Raw genomic sequence first — 24,014 nt, forward strand, 5'->3', positions numbered from 1 at the left:
TTTTGCTGCCCTCATGGTTCAGGTTGATGTATGTTGAATGGCCTCAGTTCCTCCAAGGCCAGAATCAGATTGTTGTGATGAAAAGAAGGAATTTTAGTTTTCAGGTTCAATTTCAGATTGTATGGCAATAAAGTTTTTGTTGTGAGTGGTTGCACTTTGCCTATTTTGGATATATGTACTGCAATATATGTCATTTGATTCCTTACTTAGCTATTTCATACATGCTCACCCTCTAAGATATGAGTTTTCAGGCTTTTCTGTGCTAAATAATCATATTGCACAATAGAACATGCTGCCCAGTAGTTGAAGGGTTGTATGTGATACCTTTGTTAAGCTTTTCATTTTTGGAAATACAATACTCAACACTTTTATTTCATCCAGTATAAATATAAATTCAAATGAATCAAATCTTTCTATTGATGCTGTGCTCAAATGCTTGTGCGTGACCAGTTTTTAGCTTTCACGTAAAACATTATCAAAAGACTATTCTTCAAAATTAAAGGAGTGGGACTTCAACTGCGTCATTTCATGGTAAATATTTTGAGTTATCTGCAATAACTCAACAATACCATGGGTACCAGATAAGTCGTACTGTAACTTGGTGATGTGAAAGAGTGGTAGTTGGAGGTAGTCATTCCAATCCCCACGTAGCATAAGATTGCATTTTCTTCATTTAAGATGCATTTTGATGATTTCAGTTTCTGTGCATGATGCTACTTGTGTTCTCAAGTATCCAAGCATGGGTTTTGAATTTGATTGGATCTTCTAAATTTGAAGGTAACCTGGCAGATGCAAACCATGTATATAGTCAAACCTCGCTTAACGAGCACCTCCCATAATGTCAGTCACGTAACAAGTTAAACAAAATGTAACAAGTGACTAGCTTAGTAAGCACTTTTTTGTAGAACGAGTGATGAGGAGACATTGTAGTGTCACCAGCTGGTTCCCACTGGCATCTTGGATGTCAGTCTATGTTTAGGGCTCGTTCAGCTTGCATTTTTTAATTTTTATTTTATTCTCAAACCACCGGATACAGCTCTAATTGGCCATTTTATACCGGGGTATTTAACGAATGTAACATGTAAATGTACATGAACAACCATGCCCTGGACTGGGGAAACCTACCCTGGCGGGACTCGAACCCGCGACCTCTTGTTTATTAGGCGAGGACGTCACCCTGCTGCCACCGAGGCTGGCAAGCAACGCCGGCGAGGCCAGTAGGAACCAAAAATACTTATGCTGTTGCCCGGAGGCTCTGGGCAACTCGTGGCCTCAAGTGCTTTGCCTGCCAAGGATCGCAATGTACCCAAGGCAGCTCGGTAGCTCTGTGTTAGCACATTCGAGGTTATAAGTTGTCCACTCTCGGCCAGTCTGAGTGCTTGGCACAAAGTTTAAGTTGTTTAAAAATAATGCGTTTGCGACCTACAACATCAATGGCAATTTTGTTTAGAGAAGTGGAGCGAGGTGACTAGGGAAAAAGCACTCAAAAAATTGAGTGAGTTTTGACATGGGCGTACCCAGTGGGGGGCAGCGGCGGGCAACTGACCCCCTCAAGAAGCGAAAAGTAAATTTAGTTCAAAACAAAAGTTATGAACAAATTTTCATTTTGGAGAAAAATGATATTAGTATAAGACATGGAGCTAAAATAAAACTTACTATTTTTTAAAGCAAATAATTATAGTAACTAATAAATTGCTGTCATAGTTTCCTTAAAATTTTGGTTTCATTAACCTTTCCTGAGCAAAAAAGTCGAGGCAATTAATGGATCCAGAGAAATATGGCATTGCGTGGAATTTACTGATGCCGGAGTGTGAAGAGAGAGTGTGGGTAACAGGATTTGTGAGCGACTCTCTCTTTTTGACTTATGTAAATATATATTTCGCCCTCCCTTTGTTAGCTTGGTATGCTGGTACAGGCTAGGCCTTGGTATCTTCAAAGCTCTAATTTTGAATTTGGGTGATAGTTGGTGTCTCACGTGTCTGGATTATCAAATATATATCGTTTACGTAATACTGATGGTTTAAGACAAAGTATGAAATCATCTATATCGAAAAATCGAGTGTCAGAATTAAGGCGCCCTTGGGCTGCTGGTCTCCTTGCAGATGCATAGTGAGTAGTCCTAACAAGAGAAAAAAAAACGGGGTCCCCCAAATCCTTAAGGGATTTGGTGTAGATTGAAAAATGGCATTTAAAAAAAGTTGTTTCTTGACCCCAAAATACCCCCAAAAAGTAAGGCAGTTGGCAGCACTGTCATAGATGGAAAATTTTGTGTTTCGACACTTTTCCCTAGAGTTTCGTATGATTTTAGAGGGTGTTAATTCAATGACTTTTTGTCGTATCTCGTCGCATTCACCCCGAAAACCATTTACATGGCTGCACACTTCTGCTTATGAGAATTTATTTAAAATAACAGCACTCAATGGACAGCGTCTCACTTAAAAACGTGGCTCGGGGAAGTAACGCATGGTAACACTTCCTACATGGGCGTACCTAGCGAGGGGCAGGGGGGGGGGCGGCTGCCCCCCCCCCTCCCTGGAAGCAAAAATCACAAAAGTCTTTAAGCAACATCAGTACTGCATTGAAATGAAAGTATTCAACAAATTTTCTATGAATAAGATATGTAATTGTAACGTTTTGATTTACTTACCTTCTCTTACTTAACAAATAATTTTGTTACACTTTATAAAGAAATTTTATAATTTAAAACTTGTGAGCAAAAACAACATCGACAAGCCGCCATGACTATTACAATCCCATTTGTACTCTCCATACTACCACTCATGAACCACTGCCATGAACTGCGCCAGTGGGGATCTTGAGTTCTGCCATATCCCTTTCCTCGGGTCTTTTTCTCTCGTAGACGCCTCCTTTTTCTCTGCGTCCTTTTCTTCTTTCTGTCAATCTTGAGTTCTGCCGTATTTCTTCCTCCGGTCTCTCAATACACCACTACTATAATTTTTCTCCGGATCTTTTATAACACGTCTATCTCTTCCTTCTCTCCATACACGACTGCCCCGTTTTTCTTTCGCGTCCCTCACTACCATTATTGCCTCCTCACTACTATTTTTAATGTTAATTCATTCAAATAAACAACATGGCAGCTTGTTTACATAACTAAAATAAATTTTTTTTTCAAGGAAATAATCTCATAAACTAATAAAGTGCTGTTATAATTTTCTTTAACTGTTGGTTTCATTCACCTTTTCCATGGTAAAATGTCATAACTTGGCTTGCCCTCCCATAGACCATGGCTTGCCTCCCCCCCCCCCCAGTTATGATCCTGGGTACTCCCTTATACTCCGCGTATTCCTTCCATCTACTCTGTACCTCTTCTCGCTCGGTTAGCATCCTTCCATCTTTAGCCATAATTTTAGGCATTGCTTGCCCTCTTTTGCCACCAGATAGCGACATACCTTTGGCTTACAATATGCCAACCTCTCCTTCTTTCTGAAACGTCTCCATTTCCTCACACTGTCTTTTTCACCGAGCATCCTTTGCTGTATATAATCCATTATTTATTGTGCCCATGTTCTTCCACTTTCTCCTCTGCACGATTTCTTTTGTCATTTCCTACATCATCCACGGCTTCTTTATCCTTCTACTATTAATTTAACCAATTGACTTCTCAGTCGCTTTGACTTTGTGTGTGTATCAGTTTTCAGTGTTGGTGGTGCATGTTGAACAGGTCCCTTAAATTTTCATAAATAGGGTACCCTTTAATCATTCTTTGCCTAGTATCCCTCCCATTTTTATGCATGCAAATATCATAAATTTCCTATTATTTCAATTTTTTAAACTGCTAATACAATGTCTAAAACATGACTAATGTCCGTTTAAATATGCCTATATCTGCATATGTGCAAGAAACTTCTTCTGGTTTGTTCATCAGAGTACTCTCTGGAAATGGATGCACTCCCTGAAAAGAGAGAATTTGGACCCTTGTATGGCTGTGTACAACGCTTTGTTGTACACACTGCATTTTGGGAGTGAAAACTCAGAAATTTAGAATTCACCCTCTCCTCAAAAACTTTAAGTCATATCCTCCCAAATAAATTATGAAGTCATCGTGAAGCACCCTTATCATTGCTTTTGTCGGATCATAGCCCTAAATGCATGTTTATATGCCTAGCATGAATTCGCATTTCCCTCTCATTCGTATTTCTTAATCCTGCGGAAATCGGCCATCTTTGTTCACCGGCTTGCCACCCCTCCAGTCGGAACGGAGCTCTTTGAATTGGAGGGGGTGAAAACAGCGATCTAGCGATTCTCTGTGTTGTTTACATCACAGAAACCGCGTGTTATTTAAAGTAAGTGAAGGTTCTTGAGGGAGAACTGTAACATTTCAAGAAGATTATCATATTTCTCCTCAATGGAGGTGGACACCACTGACGAAGATAAAAATAAGCAGCCCGAGCTGCAACCGAACGTCGAAGCGTACGAAAATTCGAAAGATCCCCAAGAAAATGCCCCATCAATGCCTGAAGAACCACTTAATGATCGTGTCACTCCTAAGGAAGATAGTTTGAAGGAGATTTCGGCGGATAGTGATGTAAATTCTAATGATGTTAGTGACCAAAATGAGTGTAAGCGTTCAGTTTGTGATGATTCACCAAATGCTTCGCAGAAGAGTGAGACAGTCGACTCCACAGTTCAACAAGACGCAGCTTCGGAGCCATTTAAAAAACCTTTGGTCACGGGAAGTAAGAGTAAACCCTTAAAAGCTCGGCCAAGCGATGTGTCTAGCGATCCTCAAGTTAGTGACGATAAAGTCGCAAAAAATGAAGAGAAAAAACGCAAGAGCTCTGTAATATCTACCCCTAAGCGAGAAAATTCAGTGCCCATTCCGTACACTGAACCCACATGGAGTTCACTGCTGGAAGAGCCGTATTCTCTAGAGGTTTTAAAATCTGGAGCAATAATTGAAAATGTAGATTTGTCTTCAAAGCCATTTTTTGTGTTTGGTCGGCAATCGAATTGTGATGTGTGTTTGGGACATCCTACAATTTCACGACATCATGCAGTTCTACAACACAAAGCGAAATCGGATGATGAAGGTGATCGGTACAAAGGTAAGATCTTGAAACTTAAGATGATGTAAAGGTACTTCAAAAATGAGCATTACAGGGTGTATTTCTTCTGCCTAAAGGCGTAATTTCTCATACAAATTGCTATATTTTACCTTACTCCACATATTGTTTACTGTTTAGACTTTTCTCAGTTTGTTGTTTTGTGTTATCAAGTGTTATGCCTTCATTCACGATTTGGTTTGTTCGTCAGATGCCGGTCTCTATATATATGACCTGGGAAGTACTCATGGAACGTTTGTCAACAAGCAGATAATACCAAAACAAAGATATATTCGATTGCGCGTTGGATATATGGTAAAGTTTGGCGGCAGTACCAGATCCTACATAGTGGTCGGTCCTCAGTCAGATGCAGAAGCTGAGTCAGAAAAGAGCATAACTGAACTGAAGGAAGAAGCCTTGCAGAAAAAGCTAAAACAAATAGAAGAAGGAATGAGCTCAAGTGTTAAGGGGGAGGAGGAAGACCATGGTGTAGATTGGGGGCTTGGTAAGATATTTCATTGTTATCCTGAAATAATGTCTTCATTAGTTTTTGACAAAACTATCTGAGATGTCAATTTTCATTGCCCTTTAATTTATATTTTTTTTCTATATAACTTCTCTAACCAGTCCTTTCAAACAAATACCTTCTCTCTGTTACCTATTACCTCCAAAATATGATTGTTTTTTAGTGTAATGACCCTAGTAGAAAAAATTGTGTTCTTTTGGTGTTCTTTATATGTTCATTCAGTGTTCAAGTGTTCTTTTGATGTTCTTTTGGTGTTCTTTTATGTTCACCAATTTCTTGGTGTGTTCTTTTGATGTTCAATTTATGTTCTTTTTATGTTCATCTCAGTGAACACAAAATGAACATTTTTCTTTATGTTCATTTTGTGTTCCCTTTGAGTTCATTTTATGTTCACCATGGTGAACACAATATGAACATTTTTTTATGCGTTCATTTTATGTTCACTTTGTGTTCATTTTATGTTCACCATGGTGAACACAAATTGAACATTTTTTTATATGTTCATTTTATGTTCACTATGTTGAACACAAAATGAACATTTTTCTTTGTTGCTCTTTAAAATAAACCAGTGTAAAAATTCTCATTCCTTGGAGGTGATTGTGGATAACTGCAGTTCATGTGTCATGACAAGTAGCTTTACATAAAACAAGTATTACAGATGATTTTGGAGACTTTGTCTACCAAAAATGAGTTTGAATTTCGCCATCTTGAAATCCACAAAACTGTATTTTTTAGCAGTTTTCCATAATATTTCTAGAAATTTAAAATAATGAATTTCCGGGAAAATTATCCCTAAATGAAGGCATATCATCAAAAAATGGACATTGAACGATCCGAGAATGCAATCAAGGAACACCTGAAAACACTCTCAATATGTACTTTATTGCATACTAAACAGGGATAAGGCCTGAGCATTTGGCTTATGTGAATAAGTTCGTTTCTAATAAAAAAAGGTGGAAATAAAATGATTTGAAACTTATCCAAACACTGACATCTGATTCACAAAGATGTGAAAGTGTTCATGGTAATGATGGGACTTCCGTGAAAGCTTTTTCTTTGTTGTTCAACAAAATGTTCTTTTTATGTTCATTTTGTGTTCTTTTGATGTTCAAAAAAGTGTTCATTTTGTGTTCAAATTATGTTCTTTTTATGTTCACAGACGAGTGTTCATTTTGTGTTCTTTTTATGTTCTTTCTGTCACAAAACACATAAAAAGAACATTCGGTGAACATAGAAGGAACACAATTTGAACATTAAATGAACATAAAAAGAACACTGAATGAACACACTTTTTTCTACTAGGGGAGCTCAGTAGATGTAGTTAAAGCATGGAACAGGAAAAAAGGTGAAAATTGATAAGAAAATGATCTTGAAACGATTATCTGTCTTTATTGGTTATCCATTAGGGTAGTCCCTTCCATTAGGATATACTATCAAAGTTCAACTGCAATTGGTCGTTGTTATCTTTGTGCCCCGATTGGCTGAATAATATTTCATGATTGGGAAAAGACATGTTCAATTATGGGAAAAGTAAAGAGTTTCTGTGTCTGGAGAGCTATTACTGAACTATGTTATAGTTCACCTCAAGCAGTATTTTTTAATAAATATTCAAGATATCATTAGAGTTATCCCTATAAATGGAATAGGATATATGGTCTTATGATTCAGGTTGATAATGGAAATTATGGAGTTATTTTCATTTAATTATGCTATATTTTATTGTCAATCCATTGAAAACCAAATTTTTTTAAAAACAAAATTTCTATATTTTACCTAATACCTTGAATGCTTTAGGTACAATGAAATGTTCTCATCATTCTATCCATTTATGAATGATGTCATTTTCAAATATTTCGTGGTATAACATCTGTCATGAAGTTATGCTATTTTTCCTTGATAACGATTGTATAAAAATATTTTTGTCCTGGAATGTGATAAAAATAATTTGTCAATGGAAGAAATGACTTGCATCAAAAGTCATTTATAATCAAAGTATATAATCCTGAATTTGAATGTGTATTTCATCATAAACCTCTTTGAAATTATGCTACCCTTCCTGTCAAGTCTTCTAAATATTTCCGTTTTACATTCTGTGATGTACATATTTTGGGGTTTGATTTTGTAGGAGAAGATGCTGATGAGGAAACTGATTTGACTGAAAATCCTTTTGCTGCCACTCAAAACGAGGAATTGTATTTGGATGATCCAAAGAAAACACTGAGAGGATGGTTCGAGAGGGAAGGTGAAGAGCTTGAATATGAAGTGGAGGAAAAGAGTTTTGGGCAATTTCTCTGCCAGGTTAGGTGAGCATACCATTTGGATGAAATTTATTTGGAACTTACCATAGGGATTTTATTGAAGTTACATATTCTTTTACTGATTTTCTTTTCAACCTTTTGTCATAAAGTACTAAACCTTGATTTTTGTCATTTCTATTTGTGTTGTTTTTTGATGCTGGAATCATGAAAATTTATTGTAATAAGTACTAAAATCAATTTAGTGCATTAGAACTTAATTTAAAATTTGAAAATGCTCAGAAAAAAATGAGGAATTCAATTCAAAGTCTGCAATTTACGTGCAAGCAACAATTATCCATGTGCCAAATACATATAAGCAATCCATAAGTTGACCGCAAACCAATGCCACAGGTAGGGTCGTAAACCCGGAAAGGAGGGAGCACAACTACTCTCGGAGTTCGAGATAATGTGGAGTCCCCGCTGGGAGGGGTCGAAAAAGGTTGGAGCTGAGAGCTTGTGATTATCCTCGAGACTGTTCTTAACGAGTGTCTCGCAAAAATGCTCTGTACCAGGGGATAAAAGAGTCTCTTGCAGCTCAGTGCATCAGTCATGCTAAGCCGAAAACTCCACCATCTCGACAGGATTAATGATTCTAATGTACACCTGAATGAAAAAAGCCGATGCGATGCATAACATTATTTTAATGATTTTATCTGTAAGACCCTGTCTGCCTTTCAGTCGGAGAAAGAAGAAAATCTTTAATATGTGAACATGTTGTATACCTTCTTTGGGTGACCGATTGTGTGTTTTTATATTTACTTTATCCATTATTCATAATGACAAATGCTTATCAGTTTTTGATGACTCAGGTATGTTAGTGTGGAATTTCAGCATAAGAAGTTTGAAGAACAAATGCTATTTTCTACCAGTTTAAAATTTATAACTACTACCTCCATTTCTACAATAACTATATTATATAATATAATAATATTACTAACCTGCATTTTAAAAATTTCGGCAATAGTGGAAAATTTCCTTTGGTCACTCAACCTCATCATTAAAAAGTCTATTTATAACTGGTTAATGAACAGGTTACCGGTTGATGACGCCCGTGGAAAACCATTGGTTGCTGAAGCTCTTGTCAAGGGAAAGAAAAAGGAGGCAGTGGTGCAGTGTGCCCTGGAAGCGTGTAGGATTTTGGATCGGATGGGACTCCTTAGACAGGCTACTCATGGTAATTATTTGTTTAGGCTCAATATAAGGTCTATGCACATTTTATATGTTTATTACAATACTCTACATCACAGAAAACACATTCAAATGTAATGTAAAGGGCAAAAAAAATTAATCATATAATGACCACTTTAACTTGCCTAAAAGGTCTTGTGATGGTGTAGATCCCTTATGTTTCTTATAACATTATTAGCAAATCCAGAAATATTTTAATGATAATTTTTGAAGCCATATTTAAGTTAAATTTTGTGGAATGCAGTACAGTTTAACCGCTGGGCCATCCCATTCAGATTTATGCAGTGGTGTTGACCCTTGCTTTATAGTTTATCTTTTTAGTAGAGATGTGCGAATAGTATCCGCGAATACTCGAATACCTCGAATATTAGAAAGTATTCGATATTCGAGGTTTCGAATAGTTATGCGAAAAGTACCGCCTCGAATACCTCGAATTTCGCGTCATACAATGTCGCACGCACATCGTTGGTAGTTGACTCGGAAAAATGAAGAGAACTCTAGTCGTTTAGTTCTCGCAGCGCCGTTTTACGCAAGTTGACGAATTACATTATATTCGTGGATTTTAGCGGTGAAAAGAGTTCGACGAGGGGAACCGAAAATGGTCGGGTGAAAAAATCCGAAAATCCCCGATTCCCCCCACCAGGAGAACCTCAGTGCCGTGGGATAGCAACCTTAGGTCATTTCCCACGATCCGCTATCCCCCTCCATTCAGCACTTGCCTCACCCACTCTGAAGCTTTCCTCTTCTCCGAAATCAAACAAAAGGTCCCAGATCGCGCAGGAATCGCATTACGAAGACCCCTGCTTCGAAAAAAATATCGAGTTACGAGAGCAATAAAAACGTGTTTCACGCCCTCCCCCCTTTTCTCACCCACTGACCTTTTTCTGGCTACCTGCTTCGAAGTTCCCCATTTCTGGAGGTCAACAGCTGTGTGAGTACCGTGGGATACTTACATTAGCGCATTTCCCTAGATCCGGTATCCCTGTCCATTCAGCACTAGCCCCCTCTGAGGCTTTCGTCTTCTTCGAAATAAAAAAAAGGTCACAGCTCGCACAGGGATCATATTACGAAGACCTTAGCTTCGAAAAAATACGCGAGAACAATAGAAACGTGTTTCGGGCCCTCCCTTTCCTCCCCCACTGACCTTTTTTTTCCTACCAGCTTCGAAGTTCCCCATTTCTGTGGAGGTCAACCGCTGCATGAGTCATCTATTAGCACAAAGGGTGTCTAAGAATGACTTTCGTCAATTGATGTTATACCTTTATTGAATTGAAATATTAGTAATGTACGCGTAATTTCAAAAAGAATAAGACCAAACACGACGTATTTCTGAGTTTATTTAAGCATTTTACGCAAAGAAATAAATGTCAAAACACGACGGAGACTTAGCATTCTGGCGAAACTCGATATGAGCAGCAGAGCTTCTCGGAAGTTGATGCGGTATTTTTTTCCGAAAACATATATCAAGTTACAATTTATGAGTGGTGCTATAAATCTTTATTGTTACAGTCACAGACAAAAGGATATTTTCTCAGAATATTTGGTTTCTCCCTGATAGCAATTCCAATTCATCTTCTTATCTCGTGAGAACTCCCAAAGATGGACTGAAAATAATTGAAGAAAATCCGGTGGAAAAGAGCTTGTATTTTGCAAAATGCCTCAGATTGTCAGCTAGCACTTGGCAGCAGGAGTGGGGGTAAAGCGATGTTAGTTGAATTAATTATATGCCCAATTGTTTCCATAAAATTAAATTATTCATTAATCAGCTAAATTCCTGTTCGAATCATTTTAAGGAAATCAAAATTACTCCCCAAAATCTTGTGTTGCCTGCTGCATAGGCAACTGAGTCAAACATTCCAGCATTCATCATTTAGTATTCGAGGTATTCGAATATTCGAGCAATGATTTAATATTCGAATTCTATATTCGAATTCGAGAAATCTGCTATTCGACCCATCTCTACTTTTTAGTTTTATTTTCTCAACCATCCAGATTAAACATGCTTATTATAAAACCTCTATCAATCATATCATCAATTTAGCAATTCCATAGAATTTATTAGAGGAAGTTGTGTACATAAGTTGAAATTTTTCTCATTTCTAATTTAGTGGTTCATGAAATATGTTGTTGAAAATAATCATTGTAATGCTGTATGGTTGCAGAAAGCAAAAAACGGAAAGCACGCAATTGGGAGGAAGATGATTTTTATGATAGTGACGAGGATACATTCTTGGACCGGACTGGAACTGTTGAGAGAAAACGAGAAAAGAGGATGATTACTGCTGGGAAACTGAAAACAAAGGCCGAGACATATGAGTCTCTGGTTAGTGAATTATGTACTCCAAATACCCAAAAATTAAAACTCCACATTTTTTACTTTAATAATTCCTGCATAAATGATGGGAGATTATTTTTTAGCATTGTTACTTTCCAACCTGGAATTGAAAAATTGCAATGGAATACACAAGTTCACTCTCTTTAACCTTTTATTGGAACAAAATTTTAATATGACCGGAGGAATTTTATAACTAAGGTTATTTACGTCTAGCTTTCATTTTGTGCTAATAAATTAGCTTTTTGTTTGGTAGATTTTATTGGCTGTTGAATATCCTCTATATTATTTCTCACTCTACTAGGCAGTAGTGTATGTGTTTACTTTTTCAGAGTGTGATAATTAAGTTTTTAATAATATATGACCTTATATTATTGTGTTACAGCTTGAAAAGCACCAAGAGGTATTGAAGAAGATTGAAAATACAGAGAAAGCTTTGGAAGAGGAAAGAACTGGGAAATCAAAAGGTTCCAGGGACAAGAAAAATGAAGGAGATGAAGCAGATACCTTGGATGCATTCATGTCCACTTTGACTGACAAATCATCTATGGATAAAGTCAACTTTAGGCGTCTGAAGGTGAGTGGTTTCTATTTCTTCTGGAGATTAATGGTATGAGTCAACATTTGAATAAATATCACATTAAAATTTTTTGCAATTGTTTTACATAAAGTATGACTTTGGACTGTTGAAGTCGTGACGTTACAGATCACTTGTCAACTGATTATTTCTTCTAAAAAAAGCTTTTCAGTCTATCTCAAGAAATTGTGCAATGTTAAATAATTATTCCTATCTTTCTCGCAAAATTCTTAGAATTATAGTTATGGTCTTAGGATTGTATCATTTGGCATGGAGTTAATTATTCTTGTACTCATATCACTGTCAAGTTTAAGTATCAAATTATAAAACTGAAATTTAGCTATCAAATTATGAAACTTCCACTGGACAGCCATGTATTTCAAAGGTGATTAGCGTGGAGTTGTATTTACAACTATTGAATGTGATACTAAAAGCTTCAAAAATTTCTCCATAAACTTACTCGTATGTTAAAAATAATTGCACTTAGACTTGGTTATTTTAATTTACAACTCAAGATAAATTAAGTGCATGCTGCACTACGTACAAGAAAATGGCAAACTATAAGGCTGTTGAAATACCTTGACTGCACCATGTTCTGTTTTTAGACAAAAAATAGGATGGAAGTGAATATAATCAGCATATTTACTTTGAATGCATTATTCAGGACATAACACTTGCATTTGAAGAGATTACAAGTGTCTCAAATAAGTGAGTAGACGTTATGTATTTTTAAAAAAGTACTAAGCATTCCATATTTCTATTTGAAAGCACAATAACAGTACATACAGCCCCCTTATTCATTTAACAAGTCAGCTAGGGCCAATATGGGCTCAGAATAAAAATTAGGTAGTTTATGGCAGGCATTGTATTAGTTGTGATTAGATGACTTTAAAGTATTGCAGAAAATAGAAATTCACTATCTAAGAATACATAAAGGCTGAATTTACTGTGAGATGGATTTCTTTGGAAAAAAGATAATGATCACCATGGGAAATGGATGTGCTAACAAGACTGAATAGCTTATACCTTTTTTAAGATGTCAATAAATTCAAGTATATTTGCCAACTCGTACTTATTCGTTACTATTAGCTTTACTATCAGTATGAGAACCTTAATGGAGGTGGAAATTAAAGAATATACAGTTATCAATGATGCTAATGAGGTTCCTATGAAGTTCTCTGTGGAATGAATCCCATTCTTGTCGTTAATGTATTTATTTTTATTTTCTTTTGGCCGATGAAATTTTACTTGGCCGATGAAATTCATTTTCTGTGAATCTCGTTCTTCATCACTGCCTTTTTGATTGATTTTCGTTTTTTCAAGTGAGGACATAGGCATTGGCCAAAGAGGTTTTGATGCCGTGGCAATCTTTTGGTTGCGGATTTATTTAATGCAAAAAATACGTAATTACACATATTGCACGTGCATGTGAAACTACCCATTAATTATTAAGAAATGATATGTATACAACATCAAGAGAACCAAATTAAAAATAAAGATTAAAATAAAATATCTATGCATCAAAACGACATTATGAATAGGACAAAACATTAAAGGAAAAAACTTCATATCTGATTAAGATTGTTCCTCAAATATTGCTTAAACTTCGTAGCCTTGGCAAAAATGGCAATTTCAGGAGGAAGTTCATTTCCTTATCTCAGAATCCTAGCAATAGGGCTGTGGTATGTATAATTGCATCTATAAAATTCACTATGGAATAAAGACTTGCTTCTAGTAGCATGAGATGGTATTTGTAGGGATACTAGTTCAAAAAATTCGGAAATCGAAATATTATTATTTAATAACTTGTGTAAGAACATCATATCTGCCATGATGCATTGTGAAGATAGAGTTGAATTCTAAGTCCGTGTATGCATCAGGTTAAGAGATATTATTGATGTCAGCACTGACTTTGTGCATGCATAGCCTAATAAAACATCTTTGAACTTTTTCAAGCATATTTATATGGCACTTATAAAATGGTGACCACACAATGCTGCCATATTCCAAAATAGGAAACACAAGCATGGTAAATAGTGATTTGATGCAGATTACATCTAAAATAAATCTGGTAAATCTGATATGAACCCTAGAATTTTAATAGCTCTTTTAGCAATAGTGTCAATGTGTTTGCCAAAAGCAAATACATAATATGCCCAAATCCTTGATCTCCATAGTTCAGCAGAGAGGTGTATTCTTGATGATATACTTGAATGACACAGGCATATTATTTCTGTTGAATGACATACAGTTACACTTATTGACATTGAGTTCCAAGGCATTGAGAGTACACCAGTTGGATAATTGATTGAAGGTATTTTGTGAGAAATGGCAATCAGTTAAGGATTTAATTTGTAGATAGAGTTTTAAATCATCAGCAGATAGGAGAAATTGGACATACTGGGTTGTACCTGCAATACCGTTTATGAACTAATCAAACAGAAAGGTCCCAAATGAGATCCCTGAGGGACTCCAGAGGTGATATTGAATGTATTTGAAAGTTATAATTTTATTCTCACAGCCTGCTTTCTCTCATGAAGGTAGCAATAAAACCATTTTAACAAGTTCCTAGAAATACCTTAAGCCTAGAGTTTACTTATCAGATGATTAATACTAAATGCTTTGCTAAAATCCATGTATATGGCATTGACTTGCAAACTAGCATGAAAGGCTTTTAGGACATAATTCTGATTGGAAATCAAATTTGTAGTGGTAGAGTGACCAGCATAAAAGCCATGTTGTTCATTCAGTGTAAAAAATTTAAAAATAGGGACTGAATATAGGGTTTCATATGATATAGGGATTTGAAGGTGAGGTAGGCTCTTATGTGGTTGATGATTTAGTATATCATTAATGCTTGCCCTAAAGGTGCTTCAACCTCCCTAATGATGCCACCGAATAATAATAGAAAATAGACAGCAACATCTCTTGAGGCTACAGTTGTTATACTCATGTATTCTTATTATGTATTTGTATCATTATTTAATTTGGGGTAATTCTATATAATTCTTACATTTTCTTTGTGTACTTAATCTTTGCATTGTATTATTGATCTTCTACATTTTGAATAATGTAGGTATTTTGTTTATGGGTTTGTCAAAATTTTAAATGTTTAGTATTCATAATAATTGATGATGGGTGTGATTAGCATATTTTGTTCAAGTAATTTATTTTGAATATATTATCCATGCACAGGTGGACTTGGCTGAACTGAAGCAGGAAGAGGTACACCTTAGCAAACTAATTAAAATTGCCTGTCCTGTGAGTATGCCTGGGATGCCAAGTTCAAATGTTGTTCCCGAAAAATCACAGAAAGATGAAGCTGAGAAAGAAGCTAAGGAAGAACATCCATCCAGTTTTTCTTCTTCTACTGAAGAAGTCGCAGAGTCTTTGGAGGAAAAGGTTGATGAGGTAGGAACTTTGAATGCTACAAATTAAGTTATTTCCAGTATCCTTATGAAAAAAAATTTGTAGTGTATGAGAATCAAAACAGATTTTGAAGTACAGTAGATTCCGGTTAATTGGGACATATCGGGACTTGTGATTTTTGCCCCAATAAAGCGGCTGCCCCAATTAGGTGAACTATCCTGTATATGGGCATAAACAAGCGTTGAAATGATAGAAAGAAGACTAAAGAATGTTTATAATGCAACACAAGTTTATTAAAACATTAATTTGATTAATAAATCAGCGAGTTGAGTTAATTTATTATCATTTTAAATAATTATAACATTTTTGTTAAAAATATTTTTCACAGCCTCGGGCGACAATGAATGAGTGTCTTTTACTAAGTCCTATTAAAGAAAAGTCTTATCCTCTTGCGGATAGTATAACAACAAGAGCTTTCAAAATAGGGCAAGAATAAAATTATTTGTGAAAAATAAGAGTAAATTAAAGGAGGAAAATATTAAAAAATAGTATTCTGAAATCAAAAAAATTTAATTTCTTCACGAGTATAGAGTCTATGTGGCCGACTCATGGCCCAATAAAGCGGCATGCTGTCCCAATTAAGCGGAGAATGCTCTGGGATATTCCTCTATTGGGTTCTGTTCTTCAAAATCTGCCCCAATTAACACGTTGTGTACGGATGGCGAGAATTCTCGTCATTTTTTTTCCCAAATGTTCCAGACGGATGACGAAGATTCTCGTCATTTAGGTGCGTCAACCTAAACAATTTTAAAGCATGTCGCAAGCGAATACGTATTGTACGCTTTAAAATTGTTTAGGTTGACGCGGCTAAATGACGAGAATCTTCGTCATCCGTCTGGAACAATCAGGAAAAAAATGACGAGAATTCTCGCCATCCGTACGCAACGTGTTAAGCGGCTGCCCCAAGTAACCGGTGGACCCATTAAACGGAATCTACTGTATCAAAATTTCCCTGCCGAAGAGGATAAAAATACCTATTTTCTGATTGTATTTTTTTCATGAAATGATAATCCTTGTTTTTCTAGCTTGATTGCTATTTTATTTTTATCAAAGGCTATATATTTTTAAAATTTGAATTACTTAGTTACTCAATTTCAGCTATATAAGGTTATATCGGCACAGTTGACTTCCGGCTATACGAGCTAATGATGGTAAAGCGGTATGAATATCTACATAATTAGAAAGCACAGATAATCTAAACTTTCACTTTCATTTTTTACAGTGTTCATAATTTATATAAATAAAACAATATTTTATTATTTATGTTTTTAGTATGTCAGTTTAGATTGCTTCAAGGACTCATTGACAACTTTCTTCACTTTTTAGCAGTGTCAATGTCATTGTACTCATATTCTCACTGCTCCATATACACCCATGCCTCATATAGTGCTAGGGATGCGTTCCTTGGAGTCTTTGCACTATATGAATTTGCATTATACGAGAGCGTTTTAACATTGGGAAGATAGGGATGCATTCCTGGTAGCATAGGTGTTGGGTATCTAATTTCCTCGAAACCATATATATTCCCATGAATAGCCGTAGAATACCTTATCTGTATAAATGTTTATTGTTTAAAATATCTTTTAAAATAGTAGGCATGCATTTAAAGACTTTTATTCATGATGAAAAAAAATTTGTACGTGCTTTTGAAATTTCCTCCTGTCGTGCGGGTGGGCTAACATCTGCTATCTCAGGGGTTTGTAATGCATTGTCGGCAGTTGACAATTTTTCAAACCAGTCTAAAATCAACTATTGTGTCACCCAGGCCCTTTTGTCTCTCATCGAAATGACAGGCTAATGCTGCTTTGAATGCCATTTCATGGCTAGCGGAGTTTATGAATGATAAATCATTTTAATTTGAAGTCCTCTGAGGCATTAGCAGCTACGTGAAATAGTCTTTAAATGCCTTGAAACCTGACCCAAGTTTTCCTTCCCTGAAAATGAATGAACAAGAATGCATTATTTTCCAAAACAATATCGTCTTGTCAACGCTAAAAACTAGTTGAGGAGGAAAGGAGCCACTTTCAATCACAGCTTGGAGTTCATCAGAAAATGTTGCGGTGATTGGGCTGTCAACACTTGCAGATTCACCTGATATCGCTTCCACCTGATATCCTGCTTGCCGTTTAAAATTCTTGAACCAACCAGAGCTTTCACTAAATGTCTTGGAGCGATTACCACCCTCGTTGTTTTGTACAGATTCATAATGAACTTTCCGTATGCCTTGAATGAAATTGGTGCGGTTGAGTTAACTGATGTTTTAACTTCGTCTTCATTCAGAATAAAGCATCGTGAGTTTAAACTTCTGTGCAGCATCGCTTTGACACTCTCCATTTTCAAAGCAATTGACTTCTTTCAATTTCTCTTCTAGGTTTATGGTTTTCCTTGGTAACTTCTTGATTTTTCTACCCGCATTCCTATTTTTTGTTGTTGTTCTCTTGGTTTTTACTCTGTATGGCTCTATGGAAATCACCTTCTACTGCTGAACTGTATTGCTGAGGCACAGAGGGCCTACAACTGCTGGGAGGGAATGAAGCCATTGTGTTTGAGACTCTAAAGCGGACCCTGTTATGTGTTGATGCTATTCATACGCAACTCGGCCACCGCTCCATGTCTCCCCCGTGAATACCGATGACCCAATTTCCTATGATGGCCAAAATTACGTCTCAAACCGTATTGCTTAAAAAAACTCATTTACACTAGCTCCACGCTTAATTAATGATCTAAATTAACTATTGTCATTCTGTTAAGAAGACGAGATAAATTACTTCGGTAGGCCGGCTATCTGGACCCAATGATGAGTAATACTTTTGGCCATTGCACAGCAATGGATTTCGATTAATATATAAACAAAAAAGAAGATTTGAGGCAAGTAATACTATTAATATAGGTAAAATGATAGCAATTTCGTGCGTACTTAGCGCAAGTTCACGTTTTATCATGAGAGCGTTTAAGTTTTTTGATTAGGCTACACTTCGTTGCGATGTTTCCCCGAGGAACGAATTTGCGCTATATCGAAATTGCGCAATACGAGGCATGGGTGTACATCAGCAATCTGTCTACTCTAGCAAGTACTTAGCTGTGACTCATGCGATCTCTAATCTCTTCCTATCTGCTTTCACTCCCCCACTGCCTTCACTTCCCCTACTCCCTTCCTCTCCCCTTTGACCTTTACTGGTCAAGATATAAAAACAAGCAAAAAATATCCTCATCCATTATATGCTGGAAGCCTGGCTCATTTTTGAGTCTATCGAGCCACTCATTTGGGTGTGGAAGATTCACTACTCCTGGGCCGTGCTGTCTACGACATGATATACATGCAGTGCTACATTGAGGCTTCTTTCTGATGCAACTAACTTTTGCTGGCCGCCATTCATGGCATGGCACCATAAAATTCAGGCCGCTTTCAGAAGAGTCATCTCTCTGAATTCACGGCGCTGTGCCTTGGATGGAGAAAAGTCATTTCGTCTGAAAGTGGCCTCTGATGTCTTTCAACAAGAAAGGCATTCTTCAAAAACTGTCTTGTGCATATTATTTTTAAATGAGTTTATTTACGTTCATCATGAATATATCAGATGAATTACTAGTTTCATTTTGTTATTAATGGTTCATCCTCTCCAGGAATAGTTTTAATGCAATGGAATGGAGCTGTGTAAAATTTTTATACATATCATGAAAATATTACGGTCTGATTTCTAGCTGATACTTTTAGATCCACGATGCCTAGTACTTTCATTATACCACATATTATTGAAAATTAGATAAGAAAGCTATAAAAATCCTCGTATCAGAGCAAAATATCATAAACACACGCCTCAAAAAAACACTTGTGGGAAAAGAATGAGCAGAAGAAAAAATTGATGAAAGCCGTGCTTGAATAGGTGAAAATCGTGATTTACATGAAATTTGTGTATTTGCAGGGAAACCCCAGAATTTGTATTAAAATTCATGTTTTTGCATTTGCAACTATTGCATGTCCCTTTTCATCAAAAAGTAATCAACAGATTATGAAAGCTGGGGCACAAATGAGATCTCTGTATTATTCATGGCTGAGTGCTACGAAAGTTTCCCGGTTCCCATCCATGGAAGAAATCTTATAAATTTATCAAGACTTTTTTTCACCACTCCAACATCTTCTGTGACACAAGTCCGAGTAAACTAAGTAGTCAAAGTAGACTAAGCTTTGTATTTACGTGTATGTATGTATCTATTTAATTATGACTATGAATCTGTGCCAAAAAAGGAGTGCTCTATTAGTTTATTCATATTTATAGTTTAGGATTAGTAGGACCCATAGAATGGATTAGTAGGAAACATAGTAAATTCACAATTTTATTATTTGTAGGTCTTCTCCATAAAATACTCATTCAGGTAGTCAATTTTTGTGATGTTGTCTTCAGGACTTGGAATTTGTCCAGTAGCTAATCTGCATTGAAGTACATCTTTTATCATTTCTTTCTAGATTATTTTTGCAAGTTCATCATCAAATGAAACTTGCCAAATACAGACTTTGCCTTAATATGAATCGAATTTATGTTACATCGTTGGAAAATTTATCGCATATTCAGATATTTTCTTTTGGAATGAATAATTTGTTGTCTCATGAATCAGATATTCATAACTCTTAATTGTAAAATGTTGTTCCATCGTTAAATTAAATGCAATAAAATCTTATCATTGTATCAATGTAACACATTATTATGGATTAATTACCGATTCTCACACATTTTCAGGCTTCAGATTTGCCCGATAAAAGTGAAAAACCGCCAAAGGAGATTGCAGTACCCAAGGAAATGTCTGAAGAAAGAAAAGTTGATAATGATAGTGGCAAAGGTAAAGCTAAAGTGGAAGAAAAGGTGAAAACTGGGATTAAGAGGAAGATTATAGCCCCATTACCTCGTCCAGACTGGGATGATGATGACTGTTCAGAGGCAGCAGTTGCCTCCCGTGAGAAAAAGGAAGCCAGAAAGAGTTCTGTGAGTGCCTTTCACTTTTTCATTTCTCCCAAAATTCATCTTACGTATAAGCACAGTACACACTTGTACTTGGTACTTAGTAAGCTTGTCAGGATTTATTTAGGATTCAAATTGTATGAAGGATTGATGAATAATATCAGTGTCTATCTTTAGAGAATGAATAAAGTTTGAGGAATCAAGCGAGATGGAGTGGAATTGATTCATAATGAAAGATGATTTGCAATTTTCCACAAAAATAAATTTAATCCGACGAAATTTAATGTTTGCTATGATATTTGGACATATTAATTTACTGAAAATGATGCCACCAATTTATGAAAAATGGGCAGCTGCTTTTTGCTTTTTTTATTTTAAATGTTATGAGAAAATAGTTGTTTGAGTACATTTTTTTTTGCCTGAGCTCATCCCTCCATCCCATTTACTGAATTTTTAATTTCATGAATAGTGGGTCTGAGTGAACTATAGCATATTTCAAGTGTATTTGTTTATGCTGCAATGCAGGACAGAAACTCTTTATGTTTTGTTGCTGTGTCTCCAAACATTAAAATCCTGTTTTTATTTTAGTTAGTCATAGATTTTCATGAAAGGTGCGTAACAAATAGAAATATGTAATGTTATTTATATGATAACTTTGAGTGTAACCCAATCCACACTGGTATAAAGGCTGTGTGATGTTTGCCATGACTAAAGAGCCTTTTTTTTAGCCAGCATCCTATAGGTGGTAAGCTTACATGTTCGAGTGCCTATTTATATTGGTCAGATTATTGTGGTCTTATTATACATTGAGTTTTCATGATTAATGCTGAATTAGCCTATGTTACACTCCATTGCAATTGTATAGTGTGGCATAAAATTCTTCTGGCTCTTTCAAATCAATGCCTTTTTTCAGGGAAAAGTTGCAAATAAGGAAGCTGTTGATGAGGAAGATTACTCCATGTGGGTTCCTCCTGAAAATCAAAGTGGTGATGGGCGGACTAAGCTAAATGAGAAGTATGGCTATTAGTTGTGGGTGAGAGTGTTTTCTTCCAGGATTCTACCTCATTTATGTGTGTTAGAAATTCAAAAGTGTGCACCTAGATGCAACAGTGACAGACTTAGAAGAGGGTCTCTCAACCCTTTCAATGTGTTTTAAATCATGGGAAATTATAGGTATTCAACTTTAATGGAACCTCTTCTTTATTAGCCTTAGTTAAATAAGAATGGACAAAGTCAGTTTTCCATCCATAAATATAGTGCTTTATGGTAGTAGTATTCCCTTATTTGAATGTTATTCTAAGGTGATAATTATTTAGCTCGAGAACTATGGAAGTAATAGGCTCTTAATAACTATTTATGGAATTTTTCCATAACAGGAGGTATTTCTTGATAGGTTTTCATTTTATTTTGTGTTGAATTGTGAAGTGGTAAAAATATTATTAATTCGATACTGGTTTTTCAGTACTACCCTTATCATAGATAAACCTTGTTTTCATCACAGAAATTTTTAATATTCTTTTGCTTATTTCTATTGTGAAATATTTTAAGGGCTTTCATGTTGGTTTAGTACTTGCCTTACTCACCCAAATGTAATACTAAATCTATCAGTGGGGTATTCATGAAAGTATTTATGATAGTGCCTCACTCAGGATTTTGAAGCATATGAACTATGAAACTAAAGTTTCTTTCAGTACTTTTTCTCCATTTATTATTACTTTTTCTTGTGTATCAATTTCAGTTAAATGCCAATTGTATTCTATTCACTAGTTAGTTGGTGTGTATAAACATCTAACATCTAATCAGTCTTTGATTACTTATTGTTGACAATTTTCTTTTAGGAATGAATGTTAAAATATTTTTATTGTTTGAGCCACTTCCATTTGATTTATTGCATTGTAAAGACTTATACTGTAGAGGGTACCCTGTGGTAGGCAATAATTTTAAGCATAATGGTGAAAAAGATTAATGCCCCAGCACTGCCAGATGACAAAGTTGTTATAATATTGTACTTAATATGGATTTTCAAAAATAATATTTGGCCGAAAGATATTTTTATTTTAGGGCAATACATATAATTGCTCTTTGATGGTGACAAAATATTTTTGGTGTTTTACCTGAGTTATCCGATGGATATAAGGTACATATCTTAGATATTTCTTCATTAAACCAAGCTTAAGCTATGCTGAGAGTTCAAGTAATATATTGCTTGAATTAGTGGTTGTAGAAATTATCAGAAATTTCTATCAATGTTTTTCTCCTCTCAATTTTACTGTATGGAGTGTAAGTCTATCAGTAAATCTTTTACCTCTATTTATGGTAATCAATCTAATACGAAAGTGATTGAATCATTTATAATTTATGTGCCAAGCATTGATTTTGTCAATAGTATTAAACATGTATGCCTTACATTTTGCCACAGTTAATTTTTCCGCTCAGCTAAAATATTGGCTATAAAACATATTTTTGTAAAATTTGTGTGGTGCCATTAAAAATACCTAAAGTAATGTATGGTGCAATAGAATAAATTTAAGTATTCCCTATTTTTTAGTAGATTTTTGCGGTAGTGATTGGTAATTGATGTATTTCAGGTTGAATGTTGGCATAAAATTTATTGTAGGCCATACTATATTGAGAATAGAAATGGTGTGTCTGTTACATTTTGATAGCGTAAGCATTTGGATGCTTCTGCTAGTATTATGCTATTTATTAATTACATTTTCATGTTTTCGTGGATTTCTTGTGCATACAAATGTAATTTTATTTCCAATTCTAGTATTTAACTTTTTGATGCTAGGCTTATTTTCAATTTGGAGATGCAATTATAGGAGAAGGAAAATTATGTGGTTTTATTGTATTATTGATGTGTACCCCCAAACTCAGTAGACTATACAGTACTTCATTAATTAGTGAATAATTCAATGAAATTCTGTGATTTTCAGTGGCCACTTTAGAAAAATAGAATTCATTTACCTTGAATTTAAATAAAATGCATTCCTTTTGCTAGATCAGATGAAACAACCTTGCAACTTAAGCAACCAGTGGCGCCGACTTCATGGGGCCTGAGGGGGCGCGAGCCCCCCCAAAAATTCGCTGCAGATGTGAGGAAAAAATGTGTCAGGCTAGTCAATTTTCCCTGGAGTGTCCAGATATCGAGATTCGAGTGATCAGGGTTCTAATTTTGATCATATGACTCTTCTAAAATGCTTAAAAAACTTAAAATTCACTACTTATAAAATTTACCTGAGCAAGGTTTGGGCCCCCCAATATTTTTTGTAAGTCGGCACCCCTGTTAGCAACTGAACCTTGAAATGTTTTTTTGAAGATTTTGTATTTATTTTGATCAAGTATGGATTTGCTAATTAAATTTACTTTTTTAAATTGAAAAACTAATTTTACTCCTAAAATGAAACACTAATCTCATTTTGTCAATTTTATCATTATCGTTAATTTGAGAAAATCTAAGCAGAAGGTCTGTAGATGTGTTTCCAATTTGTTATTACATAAATTTTAACTTAAGAAAATACAATACAATTTATTTTGGACCCTCTCACTGATTAGGGCAAGTTCAAGTGTGTGCACCATGTTATTCTTACACGCATGTATGTCGAATATAGCTGATCCTCTCTAACCTGCAGTAGATTGTATTA

General features: G+C 35.5%; 1 protein-coding gene across 1 annotated transcript; it reads left to right on the plus strand.

The window, feature by feature from the left end:
• The first annotated feature begins 4,219 nt into the window (after positions 1 to 4,219).
• LOC124153914 (kanadaptin) lies at positions 4,220 to 23,194 on the plus strand. Its single transcript, XM_046527314.1, has 9 exons — positions 4,220 to 5,069; positions 5,278 to 5,571; positions 7,718 to 7,895; positions 8,921 to 9,063; positions 11,240 to 11,400; positions 11,795 to 11,986; positions 15,182 to 15,397; positions 20,149 to 20,391; positions 21,281 to 23,194. Exons 1-9 carry the CDS (start codon positions 4,370 to 4,372, stop codon positions 21,392 to 21,394), a joined length of 2,241 nt encoding a protein of 746 aa, XP_046383270.1. The 5' UTR covers positions 4,220 to 4,369; the 3' UTR covers positions 21,395 to 23,194.
• The last annotated feature ends 820 nt before the right edge of the window (positions 23,195 to 24,014 follow it).

Source organism: Ischnura elegans, chromosome 2 (assembly GCF_921293095.1).
Source record: "Ischnura elegans chromosome 2, ioIscEleg1.1, whole genome shotgun sequence".
Lineage (NCBI taxonomy): Eukaryota > Metazoa > Arthropoda > Insecta > Odonata > Coenagrionidae > Ischnura > Ischnura elegans.

Coding starts and splice junctions, on each gene's coding strand:
- LOC124153914 (XM_046527314.1), top strand. CDS start 4,370: ATGGAGGTGGACACCACTGACGAAGATAAAAATAAGCAGCCCGAGCTG. Junction 11,401..11,794: donor CCGAGACATATGAGTCTCTG/GTTAGTGAATTA, acceptor ATTGTGTTACAG/CTTGAAAAGCACCAAGAGGT. Junction 11,987..15,181: donor TCAACTTTAGGCGTCTGAAG/GTGAGTGGTTTC, acceptor ATCCATGCACAG/GTGGACTTGGCTGAACTGAA.